The following is a 21,085-nucleotide window of genomic DNA, read 5'->3' as shown; positions in this document are numbered from 1 at the left end:
CCCTGTAAGTAAGTAAGGCTTGTCTCTCAAGTTCCAGAGGATGTGGAAACGCCCTACCACGTTCTGAGAGGAATAAATGACGTCAGCTACCAAGTATGATGAAGGCCAATGTGCAAGATGAAGGTGGTATATTTAGACCGATGGATGCCATACCGAAGTACAGCCGAGAAGGTAACTGATCGAGACAATCAGCTCTCGAAGGGGGGCAATATTACATGCCAGCCACGTCACAACCCCTTTCAGCACTTCCAGGAAGGGGCTAGTGACTCACACGACTTGGGATCTCCCAGCCGGCTTGTAGGGTGGGGCCGGCCTTTCCGTGTATTGTTCTCATTGGCCAGCTTACCTGTGAGTCTCTTGGAGATTCAACGGGAATGTTCTGCCTCTAGTGACATCGCAAAATTTCTGGCTCAAGTCACACGAGCTATAAAAAGAGAGGCTAGCCGCAGACAGTCAGTCAGCGTTGAACTCGAGGTAAGTGTTGGACTCAGTGTGTTAGGGTTCGGTGGCTGGGCTGAGGGCGACAGAGCTGTTGGCTGTCGCTAGTATCCCACCGAGGTCTCAACCAGGAGCTGTTGTGGTGTCTGAGAGACCAGTGAGTGCGTGAACTTGAGATGACAGAACAGAAGACTGTACTGTGTGTTTGTGTATTTCTGTGGACTGAGGATCGCCGTGAGCCAGCGAGGAAATCCGCTATCGTGAGTGCCAGGATAAATGGACCTCTGTTAATGTTCGCTGTTGTATCATCCTGCTGTTGAATACTGTTGAGTTGTTATTTGCTTCATGTGACTGTGTGAAGTACTGGACTATCTGTGGAGTCGAACCAACAAACAGTCGTCGCGTGTTGTATAGCCAGTGGTACTGTGTTCAAATCCAGGGTTCTACACACAGCTGCTGTACGAGTTGACTGGACTTGGTAAAGTGAAAGTAAGGATTATAGCTGTCCCCAGGTAATTCCAACCAGCTAGGACACCGTGGTGTGTGTACAGAAGAGAGATTTGTAAATAGACAGTAATTAATAAGTGTGGCAAATCGTAGCTGGTTAGAACACACACAGAGAGAGAGAGAGAGTGTGTGTGGGGGGGGGCGGGGGGGTTGCGCACATTTTTTAGGTCCAAACTGAAGTAAATTAGAGTAATGAAACAGATGGAGTTTTATTCGTAACAGTATACAATACACATATGCTCATATGGATGTTGACTATGCAAGCAAGGCACGCTATCTGAACTTGAACATGGAAGATCACCTACAATCCCACATTGAGGAGAGGTATGGGGAAACAATTGAGTAGTGTGTATGTGTCACTCAGCAGGCAGATCAGACTAGTCATAGAGCAAAACTTTGCTCATTTATCAACTTACAATTCATTTAACATTTTTGTTTGTCTTGCAAAACACCCATAGACCAAGTTACTCATAATCCAAGGTTTTACTGTATCTATCAACATTAATGTATTTATTAAAAACTGCACTGTGATGTTGACTTTATTTTTTATTGTTTTAATAATCTGAAACAAAGTTTACAACTTGTAGAATATGAACATCAGTGATTTCCTCAGACAGACATCAGTTCCTTACTTTGACTGCAAATATCTGGCAACCCTGTTTCCAACATAGTACACAAAATTGCTCTGAGAATTTTACTTGTAACCCAATCTTCTAAACTACACAACCACTATATTTCAGTGATAAGTAATAATTATAGTCTGAAAGAAGTTCTAAAATCTAGATGAAAAAATGATATATATAAGGAAAAGGTAGAAAATTCTTGCAGTTCCAGAACTAGAACTTAAAGAATATCTGAAATGTTAGAACCACTGCTGTAAACTGAATTATCATCCAGAAAATGGAGGAAAAGGATTTGCATAAATTAATGGAAGTTTTTTTTTTTTTTCTTTACATCGCACCGACACAGATAGGTCTTATGGGGCAGGAAAGGTCTAGGAGTGGGAAGGAAGCGGCCGTGGCCTTAATTAAGGTACAGCCCCAGCATTTGCCTGGTGTGAAAATGGGAAACCACGGAAAACCATTTTCAGGGCTGCTGACAGTGGGGTTTGAACCTACTATCTCCCGAATACTGGATATTGGCCGCACTAAAGCGACTGCAGCTATTGAGCTCAGTAATGGAAGTTCTAACCAGCAAAACAGATCTTTTTTTCTTTTCAGTTTTACGAAAAGCACTAGTACATTGGAAAAGCTGCAAATCCCATAAATTATGATCTTATACCTTGGAATACGTTAGTTTCACTACATTGAGAGAGTGTATTTTCTGGGGTCCTTTTCTAGGTTAATTCAATTTCAAGTATGATTTTCTATTCTCTTCTTCAAGATGTATCAAAATAGTACCTTTCTTAAAGTATGTATTTAACAATCTGCAATAGCTCACCTGTGGGTTCTGTTGGTTAGGTCTGAAGTTAGTGGTTGCAGATGATGTGGGTACGACTTGCTGTGGTTGCTGGGGACTACCTATATTTGCAACAGGACTTGGAAGAGAAGGAATAGGGCCAATTGGTGGAATGTGTGGACCCATTATACCAGGTGTCGGGCTGATAGGTCGCTCTTTCAAACTGCAATTAAAGAAAGAAAAAATATATATTGCACAATATACAACTGTTAAACATTATGCAAATGTTAAAACAATAGCAACATTTGGATTAATTTATACTTAATATTATTAAACTGGGACATCTACAAAAATGCCTATCCATACACAAAAAACTAAAACACTACAGCACAGTTATAAAACTGGAAGCTACATATGTGGCAGAGACCCTCTTTCACCTAAATGAACAATCAAAGACTGACAGACTACAGAAGATAGGAAAAAGAATTGGAAGAACCTGCATCGACAAAAAATACCAAAAATACAGACTGGTGGATAGCACCCAAAAAAAAGTCATGTACAAGGAGTTGGAACCCATTATTTATACCATGCATAAGAGCAGACTGGTATTCTTTGGACACACAATGAGAATGGAGGATTTGAGACTTCTGAAACAATTGGTACAGTACAATCTTGATTTTTTTTAAATACCACAATAGGAAATCGGCCTTACACCACAAGACACCAAAGATAAGATAAAATTAAACGAAAGATCCAGGACACAAACATCCTCTTCATACTCACAAGAAAAAACAACTTGCAACACGAATATTTTCAACACCAGAAAAGGCAAAAAGATCGGAACACATGAAAAAGTACTAGGAGGACCACAGGGCCCAACAATCCCTTTGAAGAGACTTGAATATTGGACTGAATAAAGTGAGTCTATGCAGTCATAAAGTTGAAAGAAAAAGTAGTAGTTTGTCAGCTTGTATATGGAGGATTATCTCCAGAGCCACTCAACTGATAAGTAATTCATTCACCATTAGAAAGCTTATTTCTTCCAAATTACTATAGACTATGTACAATTATGTTAGCTTATCTGGAGAACAGGCTGTTTAAAAAAAGTACAAAGTCAGAACAACTGTGCATCCAGAATCCTTAAAAACTGAATATGCTGCCTGAACTGTCAGTTTCATTAACAAACAGAGCTCACTAAATATACTTTTTTGACAATTTTCGAAGAAAAATTGCCTTTTCTGTGTTTTGACGCATGCTTTATACAATAAAATCTAAAAGAAAGGGTGAACTGTTAGTCTTAATAAAAGAAGAACGTACACGCAGGGTTAAGAATTAAATTTCCTATCAAAATACACATATGTATTTTCTTCATAACTCGAATGATTTTCTAGAAAATTGCACTTTTACATGTTTAAGACCAAGCCAAAGTAAACGTTAGTCTGAGATCCTTAAAAGATAATACAATGCCTAATCTGTTAGAAGTATAGATTCTGGAAAAAATTATGTTTCCTAGTCACAGTCTTGGACCAGAGACGTCCATCGCGCTCTTGCAGCTCGTGTCAGCTCGGCTCTGGAAAATTAGCTCGTACAAATAATACCAGCATGCCACGTATTTGCTGGACTGTCTGGTAGTTCACAGTGCCAATCCATTTCAGTAATGGCAAAATAATTAGGGTTGTCAGGTTTCTGAAAAGTCAATATATACATGTCTGATCACCCTCTAGCCCTCAATCCTATTGTTGTGCTATCGAACATATCTGACAACAGACTCCTTGATGGATACCATAAACTGGAAATTATGAAGCGTTGTTCCATATTTCTCCTCTGTCAGCAACAAAAAATAATCTCTTACAAACTGTACATTTGGCTTTGCAATAATTCTAGCCCACAGATGGAAGCCCACTTTTCTCTAGGCATACAGAGTTTCTTTGGTTGATCATTCATGGAGGATAATCACTTCATCTTCCTGTCTTCATGAACTCTCTAGCTGACAAAAAGACAGACTAGTAGGCAGCACTGTATAGTGGTACCCTTCATATCATTTTCCACGCATTCATGAAACAATTTCTTATCGCTCAGCAGCTCTTAATTTGCAAGTGTGTTGAGAATATATTGCAACTATCGAAATGCCTGAATATTACAAGCAATGTATGAACATTTGCTTTTGTTTGGAGACATACAATGATGAAGATCGTTTTTTCAACATCACACCAACACATGTAAATCTTATGGCAACAATGGGATAGGAAAGAGCTAGAAGCGAGAAGGAAGTGGCTATGGCCTTATTTAAGGTACAACCGCAGTATTAACCTGGTGTAAAAATGGGATTCCCCAGAAAACCATCTTCATTGGGATATAGTTTACGATGATCAGTGCACGAGTCAAAGTACTGTGAGAGGTTCCAGCATTTCAAGGACGGTAGACAGTCAACAAACTATGACCCACATTCAGAAAGACCTTCAACATCATGTAATGATGCTCATGTTGCAGAGGTTCTTGAAGTTGTGCGCTCTAATCGTTTGACAGTTCGTGAAGTAGTAGAAGAATGTAACACTCAATAGGATCCTATCACACAATTCTCAGGGAAAAATTAGAAATGTGTCAGATAGCTTCAAAGTTCATTCTATACAATCACTAAGACCGAAACAAGTGCGGTAGGTCAAGCGTTATAGTTAGATTGAAAAGTTTCAAAGTTGTATAAGTGGAAACAGTGCTGGGAGCATTGTATTAATACATCATCATCATCATCATCATCATCAATGTCCCACTCCAGTCGCCTGGGTGTGGTTAACAAACCTCCTCCACTCCTTTCTGTCCTTCCAATTTTCCTGCTCCATTACTTCCGCCACATCCAATCCAGCTTCTCTAATGTCCTTCCAAATCTGATCCATCCACCTTCTTCTCTGTCTTTCAACTGGTCTCTTTCCCACCTACTTCCCTTCTTACTACCTGTTCCTTTCCCATTCTTTTTACATGTCCGAACCATCTCAGTCTTGCTTCCTGTATGTTCTGTACTACACCTAACGGCTCTATATTTAGCTCTTCTCTGATTTTAATCTTTTGTTTTCTATCTCGTCTTGTCTTTTTAACTGATGTTCTTAAAAATTACATTTCTACTGCTTGGATCTTACTATCTTGTCTCTTATTAGTTACCAGCGTTTCTAGTCCGTATGTTACAATTGGTATGCAATATTGTTTATATAATGTTAATTTCGTTCTCTTGGATACTTTGTCACCCCATAAAAGCTTGATGATAAAATGTTGTACCTTTACTTAGTCTGTTATTAATTTCAGGATTGATTTCATTACTTCCATTAATAATGCTATCCAGATATATAAACTGTTCTACATTCTCTAATCATTCTCCCACTATGTTCACTTGGCTTCCCTTTTCCACAGTGAATGACTACAGTTTTCTTTTTACTAATTACCATTCCAAACTCCTTCATATTTTCATTCCAAATGTCCACTCTCCTTTGTACTTCCTATTTTCCCTTTCCCCAAATCACCACATCATCTGCAAATACCAAAGCATTCACTTCATCACTACTGATACTCTGTTTTACACATTTTATGATTTCACCCATCAATAAAATAAACAATAATGGCAACAGTGCTCTTCCTTGCTTGAGACCTTTTTTTTGTATAAAATGTTTCAGAGTCACCACTCCCCACTTGTACAATGCTTTTACTCTGTAGCGTTATTAATAAATACGCTACCTGTGATACATATATATGTGTGAACTATCTACTATCTACGCGACATACATTTATATGGTGTCTCTCATCGGAAATGGTCAATTAGCTAATTCCTCTACGGACGTTATGTTCACTGGCTAAGTACTGTATTGAGCCGTGATTTTCCCGTTCATATGGAACTGTTATTCTACTCTATGGAAAGACTAAAACCTTGAGTCTGGTAGACTTGATTATTTTAAAACATGAGCGCTGTGAGCTGTTGGAATATTGGTCATATTTCCCGTCTAAACGTGGCTATTGTGACCTTTCGGAACACTGTTTTGTGCCTGGTAATACTTCTGCATGATATGATTACATAGTGGAACGATACATGAACGCCTACGCCATCTGTGAGAGTGGCTAGGAACTTATCTTGGTGGTTCAGCGGTCTCCGCCAGAGCGTGTAGCGGGGTCGAGACTGTGTCGCGCCTAGTGACGGTGGGTAAAAGTCGCCTTTTAGCTGTTGGACTCGCTCGTGGCTGGAAGCTAAGCCATGTTTAACGGCTACGCTGTAACTAAAATTATGATTATAGAAACTGTAGGTATCGGATGATCAAGACGAGTACACCTCGCCTAACAAGGAAGTTAATATGTAGAATTTAGTATTTAATCATATTAGTTTTTAGAATGTAAGTCTTTCGTAAATTTTTCTTTTTGTGAAGTGCCGTGGTAGTGAGGTGTAGCACGAGGATGTTACCTGAGCATTACTGATCACCTCAAAGTTCGCCTTTAGGTCTTATTAATGTGTATATACCGTTTGATGTAGTTTTCTGTATTCTATAAGTGTATTTATTGTAAGTGAAGTAAGCTACGGCTTGGTGATGGAGTTCATATTTGAAGTGTGTGCTGCGTAACGGCGAAGTGCAGTGTGCTCTAGGTAACAGTCAAAATCCGTTCCTGCCTTTTCTAAATTTGTGATTCTCTTGGTTTATTCTTGTTTCTGATGTATCTACGTGTGTTTTGGTGTATTATTTGATTCGGGTGTTGTTTCTTTTGATAAATTGCATCTTCATTATGCCGTGTTTATTGTGATGCACTCTTTCGTCTGTTCTCTCTGATATTTTGTTCCCATATTATTGTTTGATGATCGTTAAGGCGCTGAAGTCTAAAACGGTCTAACACCGAGGTTAGCCGGTTCGAGTCCCGTTGGTCGAAAAAATTTTCACCATCACAATGTTGGCCGGCAGGGTAGGGGAGGTGGTGGTATACAATTTCTAATCACTAGATTGCGTGCCAAAAGCCTGGATTAAATTCCAAACCTCTCTGCAGTGCTCATATGGAGTGAGGGCATATGACGCTGTTGATGGTGATTCGTCCGTCGGATGGGGACGTTAAGCCTTGAGCAGACCCCTTGGTGCTATTCGGCAGGAGTAGGCTATGTGCCGGCACTGGGTTTCACCCTCTCCCTACTATCATATATCACGTCATTCATTTCATCTCCCATTAACTCCTCTGATGAGGTTGACGTCAGGAAGGGCATCCGGTCATAAAAAACCGCCACGACAAATTCATCTCACCTCATACCCGACCCCGTAGGGAAACGGGACAAGGGTTGGACAAACAAACATTATTGTTTGGTGATTCGGTTCGTGTTTCGGCCTTCCGTTACTCGTGTTACGACCTAACTACTACGATTGCACTGAACACCACCCATTTCCTTTTAAGGGCATCATTATTTTTATTATTATTATTAGTTGGATTTTTCATAGATTTTTATTTTAATTCATACGTATGACTAGGGAATAGGATTGTATATTTATTGCATTTTTGCGGGTGGTTTATTTTATTATTGCCCTATAATATTAGGATAACTACATTTATTACTACGATGAAATTCTTTAACAATGTAAAAAAATTTAAGATTTAATTGAGGGTTTTGGGCACCCCTAGTGTGGAGTGATTGTTGCTTGGGGCTTATCTACTCTTCTCTGGATTGTTGCTTATCTTATCTTATCGCCGTGTGGCAGTTACGCAACTGTCTTTATTATTATTGTCTGGTGGGCATCAGCATCGGCTGTCACATACCGCTGTCATTAGTATGATGTTTTGTTTTGCGGTATTGTGGAAAAATCGTGTGTTTTTCTATCTTGTAATGTGGGTTCCGCCTCATTAAATTGCACACTTCTGGTCGTGTTGTTACCGATTACCACATCTACTATGTGTAGTGATTTTATTTATAATGTATTAGTGTTGATTTTATTTTAACTATTGTACGACATGTGTTTTCATATTGGTGGGTTGTAGTGTAAAGTCCCGTTATTTTTCTTGCATTGTTTGTTTACGTTATGTGAGTTTGTGAGGAATGATCCTTCGGCTGGGACGTGTCGAAGCCCTCTATTAAATAATTCATTGTAAATTTTATTAATATTTTATGTTTGTTCACGGACACTTTTAGTAATTTATTTAGTTAGCTGACTGGTGCACCAGAATTTTATTTTACAAAGAAGACTTATTTTAAAGAATATAAATTTTATTTTATCTAGATTTGTTACCTGTTTTATTTTTGTGGATGCCAGAAGGAATATAATTAATTTTTTTTAATTCATTACGTTAATTGGGGTCTAATGATTTTTCTTTTATTTTTAAATAATATGTAAGAATGAATTTTCTTTTAAGTATAAATTAATTTAACATTTTATGTTGGTGTTATTTGGGCGATGTCTGTCGCAATTCCTAATGATCCCATCCTCTAATCTTATTTCTTTGGGTTTGGTCCTGCACACTTCCATTTTTGCCTTTGGTGATGTTATTTACTGTTTATTTTGTATGCGCACGTCCCAATGACGCTTGTCATTTTCTTGTATTGCTTGAGGGCGTTGCAGTAGTGGTAGTTATAGAGCGTGGTTTTCTGTGTTGAAGCTACGCAGTACAGTTAGTTATGAAATTGCCACGCAGGCAGCCTGAATGACACCAAGAAATAAGTAAATATTTATGTATGTCTTTGTAAGCTGAGGTGAACCCCACTGATTATCTTGGCTTTTGTTTCATGTACACCCCCATGATGGCTGGACGGTCGATAATGGATCCGAGCATGCTGAGAAGCGAGGAGCTGTCTTACGAACTGAACATTCGTGGATGCGAGTCCAGTGGAATCAATGCTGTCAAAGTTCAAAGACTGAGGGAATCCGCCCACTTTCCCATCATGGTACCCGAATTGGACCGGCAGGAGGTTGGTGAGTCGATTACCCTTATTCAAGGTAACATTGATGAATTGAGAGAATTATGTTCTTCTTTTACTGACGTTACGCCTTCTAAGGCACAACTGAAAAGAATTAAAGTTAGGGTAGATCACTATTTAAATCGAATCAAGGATCTGCTTACTTTAGAACTTAATCCTTTCCATCGCCAAGAAATTTCTGAACTATTGTCCGAGGCCATTTCCTTGTCCTGTGATGTTCATGCAATTGAGATGTTTATCGATGTACAAAAACTTACAATCATTGATGTTGATCCACAGGCGAGTAGGGTCGAACAGGTTGATGCATCCTCCTCCCTCCCGTCTCGTACATTGACTCCGCAAGGAGAAGGCAAATGTCAAGCATGTTTACCGGTGAACTCCTTTGTTGTACCTCCTCCTGTCTTAGAGTTATTTAAAGGTTTGCCTGATTTCTCGGTGGACTCTATCGAAGAAACGATTCGATTTTTAAGATTCTGGATAGAATTGTTGGAAACTGCACATGTTTTTGAACTAACTTCGCTAAATGTTTTCCGTGTCTGCTTCCCTCACTGTCAGGGCATGCTGAAGGATGAGCTACGGGATGCCATTACTGAAAACGTCACTGTAGAGGACTTTCATGACACGATATTGAATAAGTATATTCCTTGGACTGCACAACAGTCTCTCATTCAAAGTTGTTGTTTCCGTAGGCAATCCTTAAATGAGAAATTGTCCAGTTATATAAAAGATGTGAAATACTATTGCAAGGTCTTCAGGCAATCCATTTCTGAAACGAATTTGGTGAATCATTTGGTAAGGGGTATCTCGCCGCAGTACCGTTCTTACATGTGCTTTACTCCGAGACCTGTAACCCTTAAGGAACTGGAGGCGGCTTGTGTTGAGGCAGAGAGTGTGCGTTATGAGGATTCGTGCCGCGTGGCGGACGTTCCCCCACCCTCGCTTTGCACTCGGGATGTTTCTTTAACATTACCTCCGGCTGTACAGCCCGTTAAGAAGTGTAATGCATGTGGTGCCAGAGATCATCGTCGGGACAAGTACCCGAGTCTAAAACAATCAAGTGCATCTCAGAATTTTAACAACAACTATCGTACACGTTTCATTTGTGGGTCCAAACAACATGTTAAACGTTATTGTCCAAATAAGCCCAGTCCTTTAACAAATTTTCCTCAGAATCAACCAAGAATATGACTAGCCGAAGCAAAAGTACCTGTGAATTTGTCTCCTGTTTCAACTAGACATGTGAACTTGGGTAATCAGTATAGTGATATCCTGTGTCATGTTGATTGTCAGTGTATTTCTGCCCATGTATGTGTTAACTTACCTTTTATTCCAGCTGAGGTCAACGGATTATTATTAGACATGTTTGTGAAATTAATAACTGGTTCGATAGAAGGCAATTCGGTTTTAGGAAAGGTTATTCCACTGAAGCTCAACTTGTAGGATTCCAGCAAGATATAGCAGATATCTTGGATTCTGGAGGTCAAATGGACTGTATCGCGATTGACATGTCTAAAGCATTTGATACGGTGGATCATGGGAGACTACTGGCAAAAATGAGTGCAATTGGACTAGACAAAAGAGTGACTGAATGGGTTGCTATATTTCTAGAAAATAGATCTCAGAGAGTTAGAGTAGGTGAAGCTTTGTCTGACCCTGTAATAGTTGAGAGGGGAGTTCCTCAGGGCAGTGTTATCGGACCTTTATGTTTTCTTATATATATAAATGATATGAGTAAAGGAGTGGAATCGGAGCTAAGGCTTTTTGCGGATGATGTTATTCTCTATAGAGTGATAAATAAGTTACAAGATTGTGAGCAACTGCAACGTGACCTCGAAAATATTGTGAGATGGACAGCAGGCAATGGTATGTTGATAAATGGGGCTAAAAGTCAGGTTGTGAGTTTTACAAATAGGAAAAGTCCTCTCAGTTTTAATTACTGCGTTGATGGGGTGAAAGTTCCTTTTGGGGATCATTGTAAGTATCTAGGTGTTAATATAAGGAAAGATCTTCACTGGGGTAATCACATAAATGGGATTGTAAATAAAGGGTACCGATCTCTGCACATGGTTATGAGGGTGTTTAGGGGTTGTAGTAAGGATGTAAAGGAGAGTGCATGTAAGTCTCTGGTAAGACCCCAACTAGAGTATGGTTCCAGTGTATGGGACCCTCACCAGGATTACCCGATTCAAGAACTGGAAAAAATCCAAAGAAAAGCAGCTCGATTTGTTCTGGGTGATTTCCGACAAAAGAGTAGCGTTACAATGTTTGGGTTGGGAAGAATTGAGAGAAAGAAGAAGAGCTGCTCGACTAAGTGGTATGTTCCAAGCTGTCAGCGGAGAGATGGCGTGGAATGACATTAGTAGACGAATAGGTTTGAATGGCGTCTATAAAAGTAGGAAAGATCACAATATGAAGATAAAGTTGGAATTCAAGAGGACAAACTGGGGCAAATATTCATTTATAGGAAGGGGAGTTAGGGATTGGAATAACTTACCAAGGGAGATGTTCAATAAATTTCCAATTTCTTTGAAATCATTTCGGAAAAGGCTAGGAAAGCAACAGATAGGGAATCTGCCACCTGGGCGACTGCCCTAAATGCAGATTAGTATTGATTGATTTATTGGAGAGCCTGTGTCTGCTCTCGTGGATTCTGGGAGCGTGTACTCCTTAGTCAACATGTCCTGGTATGAAAGGTATAAATCCCCTTGTAACCTTCCTGAACTCCAACCGGTAACTATAAATTGTGTCACAGCTAACAGTTCTACCGTATGTGTTGTTGGATCTATACTTGTCAAAATCAGAATTGTAAACTTCACGTGGAAATTTAAGTTAATAGTAGTTAGGGAATTGTGTTGTGATCTTATTTTGGGAGCTGACTTCTTGACCCATGTTGGTTTAGTGATTGACCTTCAGGAAAGAAAATTATTTTTCAAGTTTTCTCCTGATTCGAATGTTCCTTTAATTGGCAGGCATATTAGTCCATCCAGTTTAATTTCTTCTGTTGAGAGTGCTTCTTATGTTGAAATCGCCCAAATTAACTTGCAGCATTTACCTGATGACCAAGCTGTACAGATCCGCGATTTGTGTGCAAAATTTCCCGACGTTTTCACCGATAAGCTTGGGTTAACTAACGTCCTTGAGTATAAAATTGATGTGTCCGACAATATCCCTGTCAGATCCCCTCCTTATCGTTTGGCTCCTCCCCGTATGAAAATTCTGAAAGACATTATCCAAGATATGTTGAATGAGGGTGTCATACGTCCATCCACCTCTGCCTATTCCTCCCCCATCTTTCTTGTGCCCAAACCTAACGGTGGTTATCGTCCTGTCGTGGATTATCGTGCATTAAACCGCAAGGTGGCTCTGCAGTCTGTACCATTACCTGACATTCATTCTTGTTTTTCCTGGTTTCATGGTGCTAAATTTTATACTTCATTTGATTTGAACAGCGCGTATCTTCAGATTCCTCTTGCTGAAGAGTCTCGTCATCTTACTGCCTTTGCGACGGACTGGAATCTGTATGAATTCTGTCGCGTACCGTTCGGCTTGTCGACTGGTGCTGCTATTCTCACACGCCTCCTAGATTCCATCCTTTCGGACATTAAATTTCACTACGTGTATCATTATCTGGATGATTTGATAATTTATTCTGAAACCTTCCAGGAACATGTCCAACATATCCATGAGGTACTTACTAGGTTAAAGAAAGCTGGCCTGACTGTCAAAATCGCTAAGGTGTCCTTCGCAAAACCCCAGATGTCCTTTCTCGGCCACATTGTATCTCCCGAAGGGGTTGCTATCGATAAAAGTCGAACTCAAACCATTCAAGACTTCCCTCCTCCCAAAAACCAAAAGGACGTTGCTCGTTTCATTGGCATGGCTAACTTCTTTAGGAAATTTGTGCCAAATTTCGCTGAAATCGCTGCCCCTCTCAATGCGTTAAGACGCAAAGATGCCAAATTTATATGGGACCTACCCCAAAAGGAAGCTTTCCAAAAATTGAAAACCGCATTGGCTAACTCTCCCGTCTTGGCCATTCCTGATTTCTCCAAAAAATTCATAGTACAGACTGATGCTTCTTGTTCGGCTGTTGCTGGTGTTCTTCTTCAGGAGTCTGAACGGGGAGGACGCCCCATTGCGTATGCATCTCGTGCATTGAGTTCATTAGAATCTAAGTACTCCGTGTATGAACTTGAATGTTTGGCAGTCATCTTTGCCTTAGAAAAATTTCGAATGTATATTGAGCATGCCCCCTTTCTCTTGGAAACTGATAACATGGCCTTAAGTTGGGTTCTGAATCGCCCGCGTCGTACTGGTCGTCTTACTAGATGGGCAATTCGCATTTCTGCCTTCAAGTTTGAAGTACGTCACATAAAGGGTACTGATAATGTTGTTGCAGACTGTCTAAGTCGTATGTTTGGTGACTCCCCGGTTGAGAATATTGATCCTGTAACTGTCGATCTCCCTCAACCATGTCTTTGTGTCTCCGGTTGTGTCAATGCTCTATTATCCAACTGCCCTCTGTTATATCAAGACATCAGTAAGCATCAGAAGAATGATCCTGAGTTGAATTTGATCATCAGTGACATCAAAGCTGGTAAAATGGTAAAACCCTATAGTATGCATAATGGTATCTTGTGTTGCAAGGCGCGTAACGATAAGAAATGGAAAATTGTATGTCCTCAAGTCTTGATTCCGGTTGTTTTTCAATACTACCATAATTCTGCTATTGGTGGACATCTTGGTATCTTCAAAACTCGTCAAAAGATCAGACATTTCTTCATTTGGAAGGGCATGGATTTTCAAATTGCTGAAATGGTAAGGTCTTGTCGTGTGTGTGCGATTAGCAAACCGGCGTTGAACACTAAAATTGGTATGTTAGCATCATCCCAAGCTTCCTCCCCCATGGAAAGACTGTTTGTGGACTTCGTTGGTCCGTTACCCCGTTCGAGGCAAGGCTCCAGATTCATACTTGTGTGTGTAGACGGATATTCACGTTTTTCGTGGACCTTCTCGACTCGGTCGGCTAACGCTCCTACGGTTATTAAATGTTTAAACTCCATCTTTAGTTCTTTTGGGCCTCCTAAATTTTTGGTAACGGATAATGCTAAGTACTTCTCATGTAATCTGTTCAAGAAATTTTGTTTTGAGCTATCTATCTCCCATGTCACTTCTTCTCCCTACCATCCTGCCCCATCGTATGCTGAGAGAGTGAATAGGAATCTTAAATCTGCGTTGATTGCGTTCCATCATAAGGATCATTGAAATTGGGATTCCTCTCTGCACTGGCTAACATATGCATTAAATTCTGCTGTTCATGAGTCTCATATGCAAACTCCTATGTCACTGATGTTCTCCTTCACCCCCTTTTCACCCATTTCTAATCTGTTGAGGATTGATGAATTGCTTCCTGAGAAAAAGGATCCTGAGGAGATTAAAAGAGTGTGGAAGAATGGTAAAGATAGATTAAAAGTTTCACATGCTAAAGTGGAAAAGCAGTATAATAAGGGCCGTCGACCCACTGACCTGGCTGTTGGTGACGAAGTCTATATCAAGACTCATTACCAAAGTAAGGCGGTTGATAAGTTCAGTCGTAAGCTTGCTCCCCGTTTCCATGGTCCTTGTACTATCTTAGAGTTTTTGACCCCTGTTTCTGTTTTGGTAAATGATCCCATTTCTAAAAGAATCAGGCGAGTTCTTCTCAGCCAAGTAAAACCAGCTTAAATTATTAATTTATGTCCGTTGTAAATGTTAGACTCTAATTGTATGTTTTAATATGTAACATTTCATGTGTATGGCCTTGATGGCAGATGTATTTCCTATGTAACTAGTGAGGATTAGGTGCTCCTTATCACTCCGTGCAATAATTTTGTGGGTCAGTACCTGTTATAGTAGACCTTGCCGAATTTTAAAACTGTTTCTCGTGCTGTGTGCACGTATTTTTTTTTTTTTAATGAAAATTTTGAGATGAAATCTCATGTCACTGTAAGTGTTGGAACTTACTATTGCCCCGTGATTTTTCTAAAATCTTATCGTTACTCCGGGTCATGAGAACCCAGTTCGTATTAAATGTACACCCTAAATATATGTGACTGGACCATTTTGCATTTATTAGTATATGTGTGGTGTGCTTGTTCCCTCGTTGTCTGCTTCCTCGTTCATGTTGCAGCTTGTGCGCGCAAACTCCATCCTGAAGCTGCTGTTTCCTGAAGCGCCCGAGGACTGATACATCACAGGATGTCATGGAAGCTCAACATTTGGTGCTGCTGATTGCAAGTCATGTGTTTGTTTTCCACCTGGTGCATTGTACGCTGTCCGTACTGGCCATTTGAACACCGTCTTCTTGCACATTGAACAGTCCATGTGTGCCCAGTGTTGGTTCTTCAATGTCACCTATTACCAAGTAAGACTATTCCAAAGTTACTCTATATGCATGAATGGAAACATACTCGACGTCGAGAAATTCTGACCCTAAACTTGTGACGCCTAAATTATAATGGACTTGACATGTGAAGACGTGCCGAACATTTTGAAAGGTTCTGGTATCTTGTGACTGTGTGGTACCTCTCCTGGTCCATACGACTGAACTCTACCTGCTCATCGTGGCCCCTGGTGGTCCTCTTTCGGCGGGGGAGACTGTAGCGTTATTAATAAATACGCTACCTGTGATACATATATATATGTGTGAACTATCTACTATCTACGCGACATACATTTATATGGTGTCTCTCATCGGAAATGGTCAATTAGCTAATTCCTCTACGGACATTATGTTCACTGGCTAAGTACTGTATTGAGCCGTGATTTTCCCGTTCATATGGAACTGTTATTCTACTCTATGGAAAGACTAAAACCTTGAGTCTGGTAGACTTGATTATTTTAAAACATGAGCGCTGTGAGCTGTTGGAATATTGGTCATATTTCCTGTCTAAACGTGGCTATTGTGACCTTTCGGAACACTGTTTTGTGCTTGGTAATACTTCTGCATGATATGATTACATAGTGGAACGATACATGAACGCCTACGCCATCTGTGAGAGTGGCTAGGAACTTATCTTGGTGGTTCAGCGGTCTCCGCCAGAGCGTGTAGCGGGGTCGAGACTGTGTCGCGCCTAGTGACGGTGGGTAAAAGTCGTCTTTTAGCTGTTGGACTCGCTCGTGGCTGGAAGCTAAGCCATGTTTAACGGCTACGCTGTAACTAAAATTATGATTATAGAAACTGTAGGTATCGGATGATCAAGACGAGTACACCTCGCCTAACAAGGAAGTTAATATGTAGAATTTAGTATTTAATCATATTAGTTTTTAGAATGTAAGTCTTTCGTAAATTTTTCTTTTTGTGAAGTGCCGTGGTAGTGAGGTGTAGCACGAGGATGTTACCTGAGCATTACCGATCACCTCAAAGTTCGCCTTTAGGTCTTATTAATGTGTATATACCGTTTGATGTAGTTTTCTGTATTCTATAAGTGTATTTATTGTAAGTGAAGTAAGCTACGGCTTGGTGATGGAGTTCATATTTGAAGTGTGTGCTGCGTAACGGCGAAGTGCAGTGTGCTCTAGGTAACAGTCAAAATCCGTTCCTGCCTTTTCTAAATTTGTGATTCTCTTGGTTTATTCTTGTTTCTGATGTATCTACGTGTGTTTTGGTGTATTATTTGATTCGGGTGTTGTTTCTTTTGATAAATTGCATCTTCATTATGCCGTGTTTATTGTGATGCACTCTTTCGTCTGTTCTCTCTGATATTTTGTTCCCATATTATTGTTTGGTGATTCGGTTCGTGTTTCGGCCTCCCGTTACTCGTGTTATGACCTAAGTACTACGATTGCACTGAACACCACCCATTTCCTTTTAAGGGCATCATTATTTTTATTATTATTAGTTGGATTTTTCATAGATTTTTATTTTAATTCATACGTATGACTAGGGAATAGGATTGTATATTTATTGCATTTTTGCGGGTGGTTTATTTTATTATTGCCCCATAATATTAGGATAACTACATTTATTACTACGATGAAATTCTTTAACAATGTAAAAATTTTGAAGATTTAATTGAGGGTTTTGGGCACCCCTAGTGTGGAGTGATTGTTGCTTGGGGCTTATCTACTCTTCTCTGGATTGTTACTTATCTTATCTTATCGCCGTGTGGCAGTTACGCAACTGTCTTTATTATTATTGTCTGGTGGGCATCAGCATCGGCTGTCGCATACCGCTGTCATTAGTATGATGTTTTGTTTTGCGGTATTGTGGAAAAATCGTGTGTTTTTCTATCTTGTAATGTGGGTTCCGCCTCATTAAATTGCACACTTCTGGTCGTGTTGTTACCGATTACCACATCTACTATGTGTAGTGATTTTATTTATAATGTATTAGTGTTGATTTTATTTTAACTATTGTACGACATGTGTTTTCATATTGGTGGGTTGTAGTGTAAAGTCCCGTTATTTTTCTTGCATTGTTTGTTTACGTTATGTGAGTTTGTGAGGAATGATCCTTCGGCTGGGACGTGTCGAAGCCCTCTATTAAATAATTCATTGTAAATTTTATTAATATTTTATGTTTGTTCACGAACACTTATAGTAATTTATTTAGTTAGCTGACTGGTGCACCAGAATTTTATTTTACAAAGAACACTTATTTTAAAGAATATTAATTTTATTTATATCTAGATTTGTTACCTGTTTTATTTTTGTGGATGCCAGAAGGAATATAATTAATTTTTTTTAATTCATTACGTTAATTGGGGTCTAATGATTTTTCTTTTATTTTTAAATAATATGTAAGAATGAATTTTCTTTTAAGTATAAATTAATTTAACATTTTATGTTGGTGTTATTTGGGCAATGTCTGTCGCAATTCCTAATGATCCCATCCTCTAATCTTATTTCTTTGGGTTTGGTCCTGCACACTTCCATTTTTGCCTTTGGTGATGTTATTTACTGTTTATTTTGTATGCGCACGTCCCAATGACGCTTGTCATTTTCTTGTATTGCTTGAGGGCGTTGCAACTCTCATGATACAACATTTTTATCTTGTTAATTAATTATTTTGGAACATTCCTTTTCCATAGGCATTCCCATACATGTTTCCTCTTAACTGAATCATAAGCTTTTTCGAAATCCAAAAATACGAAGATTATTTCCTTATTCCTCTCCAGGAGATTTTCCATTATCGTTTGCACTGTAAATATCAAGTCTATTGTAGATCTATTCGATCTAAAGCAATATTGTTCTTCCTCTAACTGTGTTTCTATTATATCCCTCAGTCTTTTGTTTATGACTTCCTCCATTATCTTTAGCCCATGTGATAAGAGGGTTATACCTCTATAATTTTCACATTTCTTCCTATTTCCTTTTCTGAACAATGGTACAATGCTTCCTTGTTGCCACTCTTCAGGTATCCATTCATCCTTCCATATGACATTGAGGGCTCAGTATAACCACTGTAGTCCACTGCTTCCTGCTGCCTTCAGCACTGAATTTGTCTTTTCCACTTGCTTACCTTTGGTCACTGCTTTCACTGCCCTTTCAAGTTCCAACCATCTATTATTTCAATTTTCTTATCTCCTTCTTCCTCCGAGCAGTCATCCTCATTATAAAGTTTTTCAAAATATTTTGCCATCACCTTCCGAAGACCCTTTTCGTCATGTACTATGGATCCATCTTCTCTCTCTAATGACTTGATTTTTTCTTGATTTATTCTTTTTGATTTTATTACTCTGTATAATAGTTTCAGATTTCCTCGACTATCTTGCTCAATTTTGTTCGTAAACTCTCCCCAACATTTCTCCTTTTTTATCTTCATACTCCTCTTTACTTGTAGTTTCAATCTTTTGTATTCCACAAGTAACCTTTCTATCTTATTCTCATCCCTCTTATACGTTTTTTGCTTTTCCTTATCTATTTCATTCTTCACCTTGTTCCTTTCTTTTATTTCTTTTTTTATTTTGTCTGTCCACCACCGTGTCTCCTTTCCCTTAACCTTTGCTTTTGTTTTCCCGCATATCTCAATTGCTGCTTCCACAAATGTCTGTCTTAAATTGTCCCACTCTTCTTCTAGACTTCGTATTTCCATGTTAGGAAACTTCCTTTTTATACAATCTTGGAATGCAATTCTTTGGTTTCTTTTTCAGTACAATTTTAGGGATTTTCACTAGTAGTAATTGCACAATTAATAATCTATGACCACCTTCCATACTTTCACTGGGGATTATCTTCGTATTCATGACATATCTTCCCCATTCTCGGTCTGTTATTCCCCATTCTTGTATCCCATTCAAATAAGTTCCCACATGGGCATTCAGATCTCCCGTTATCATGATCCCTTCTCCAACAATATCTATTTCCAGTTCATTGAGGAGGAAGGGAGTAATTCAAAGGAAACAAATTAACTTGGTTGCAGTAAAGCCCCCCTAAGGAGTTATTTACAAACTTCAGTTTTTTGAACAGGCCTCATATATGGATTGAAATACCATCGTGAAGGGCTGATGAAACATTGATGAATAGGCAGTTTTATCACTATATCAATGGAAATATTCAACATAATTAGGAATGTGAGAAAATATGACTGACTGAAGATAACACTGACCTGTAACCCTTCAGGAGAACAAGGTGTCGAGGGTCTTTGGCATAATTCTTTGTCTGCGAAATCTGCAAGTCGCCACCAGCATTCTCATACAGCTTGAAGAGAGCGGGGATTTTGCGAGGGGAAAGAATAGATAAGTGAATACCTCGCTGTGGAGAAAGAGAGAAAAATCGATTAATAATGAGCATCCAGAGGTAGATGTAATCTTGAACTATGTACAAATTTCAAGGCCCCAAATTATAATAATAGTGTTGGTTAGAATATTATTTTGTAACTTCATAAATTTATACCGAACTGTAAAGTTATTTTCAGCCCAAAACAGCTTTATTTAATTTCTCTTGAAACATGTTCTTAAAGACATTCATATTATAGCTACGATCTGAAATATACATAAAATCATCATTATAGACTGTTATGCATTTCAACGTTCAGTCTGCAAGCCTCTGTGAATTTAATAAATGCTGCCACAATCCTCTGTTTGCAACTAGTGCTGTGGCCTCATTTAGTACTATACCTCTTATCTTTAACTCGTTAGAAACTGAGTCTAACCATCGTCATCTTGGTCTCCCTCTACTTCTCTTACCCTCCATAACAGAGTCCATTATTCTCCTAGGTAGCCTATCCTCCTCCATTCGCCGCCCATGACCCCTCCACCGAAGTCAATTTATGTGTACAGCTTCATCCATTGAGTTCATTCCTAACTTAACCTTTATCTCCTCATTCCGAGTACCCTCCTGCAATTGTTCCCACCTGCTTTTACCAGCAATCATTCTCGCTACTTTCACATCTGTTACTTCTAACTTATGAATGAGATATCCTGAGTCCACCCAGCTTTCGCTCCCATAAGGCAAAGTTGGTCTGAAAACAGACTGATGTAAAGATAGTTTGGTCCGGGAACTGACTTCCTTCTTACAGAATACTGCTGATCGGAACTCTGAGCTCACTGCAATAGCTTTACTGCAAATTGATTCAATCTCACTCGCTATATTACCCCTGGGAGAATACACATCCTCAATTAGTACAAATTATCTACCTGTTCCAGCTTTCTATCACCAATCTGACATTCAAATCTCTTGGACTGCTTACCTACTGACATCAATTTATTCTTCGAAAGGCTAATTTTCATACCATACTCACTGCACCTATTTTCAAGCTGCAAGATATTATACTGCACGCTTACGGCGCAATCTGCCATTAAGAACAAGTCGACAACATAATCCCTCCCTGCCACTTTATAACTT

General features: G+C 39.3%; 1 protein-coding gene across 1 annotated transcript in view; it reads right to left on the bottom strand.

The window, feature by feature from the left end:
- Positions 1-21,085, bottom strand: part of LOC136866185 (mediator of RNA polymerase II transcription subunit 25) — a 370,114-nt gene that overhangs the window by 239,797 nt on the left and 109,232 nt on the right. The window contains exons 6-7 of the mRNA XM_067142927.2: positions 19,848-19,993; positions 2,386-2,566 (exon numbers count right to left, since the gene is read on the bottom strand). Coding sequence (XP_066999028.2) covers positions 2,386-2,566; positions 19,848-19,993 — 327 coding nt within the window. The remainder of the gene's footprint in view (positions 1-2,385; positions 2,567-19,847; positions 19,994-21,085) is intronic.

Source organism: Anabrus simplex, chromosome 3, assembly GCF_040414725.1.
Source record: "Anabrus simplex isolate iqAnaSimp1 chromosome 3, ASM4041472v1, whole genome shotgun sequence".
NCBI classification, from domain to species: domain Eukaryota; kingdom Metazoa; phylum Arthropoda; class Insecta; order Orthoptera; family Tettigoniidae; genus Anabrus; species Anabrus simplex.
The sequence above is the reverse complement of the archived record's forward strand: the minus strand, read 5'-3'. Positions and strand labels throughout refer to the sequence as shown.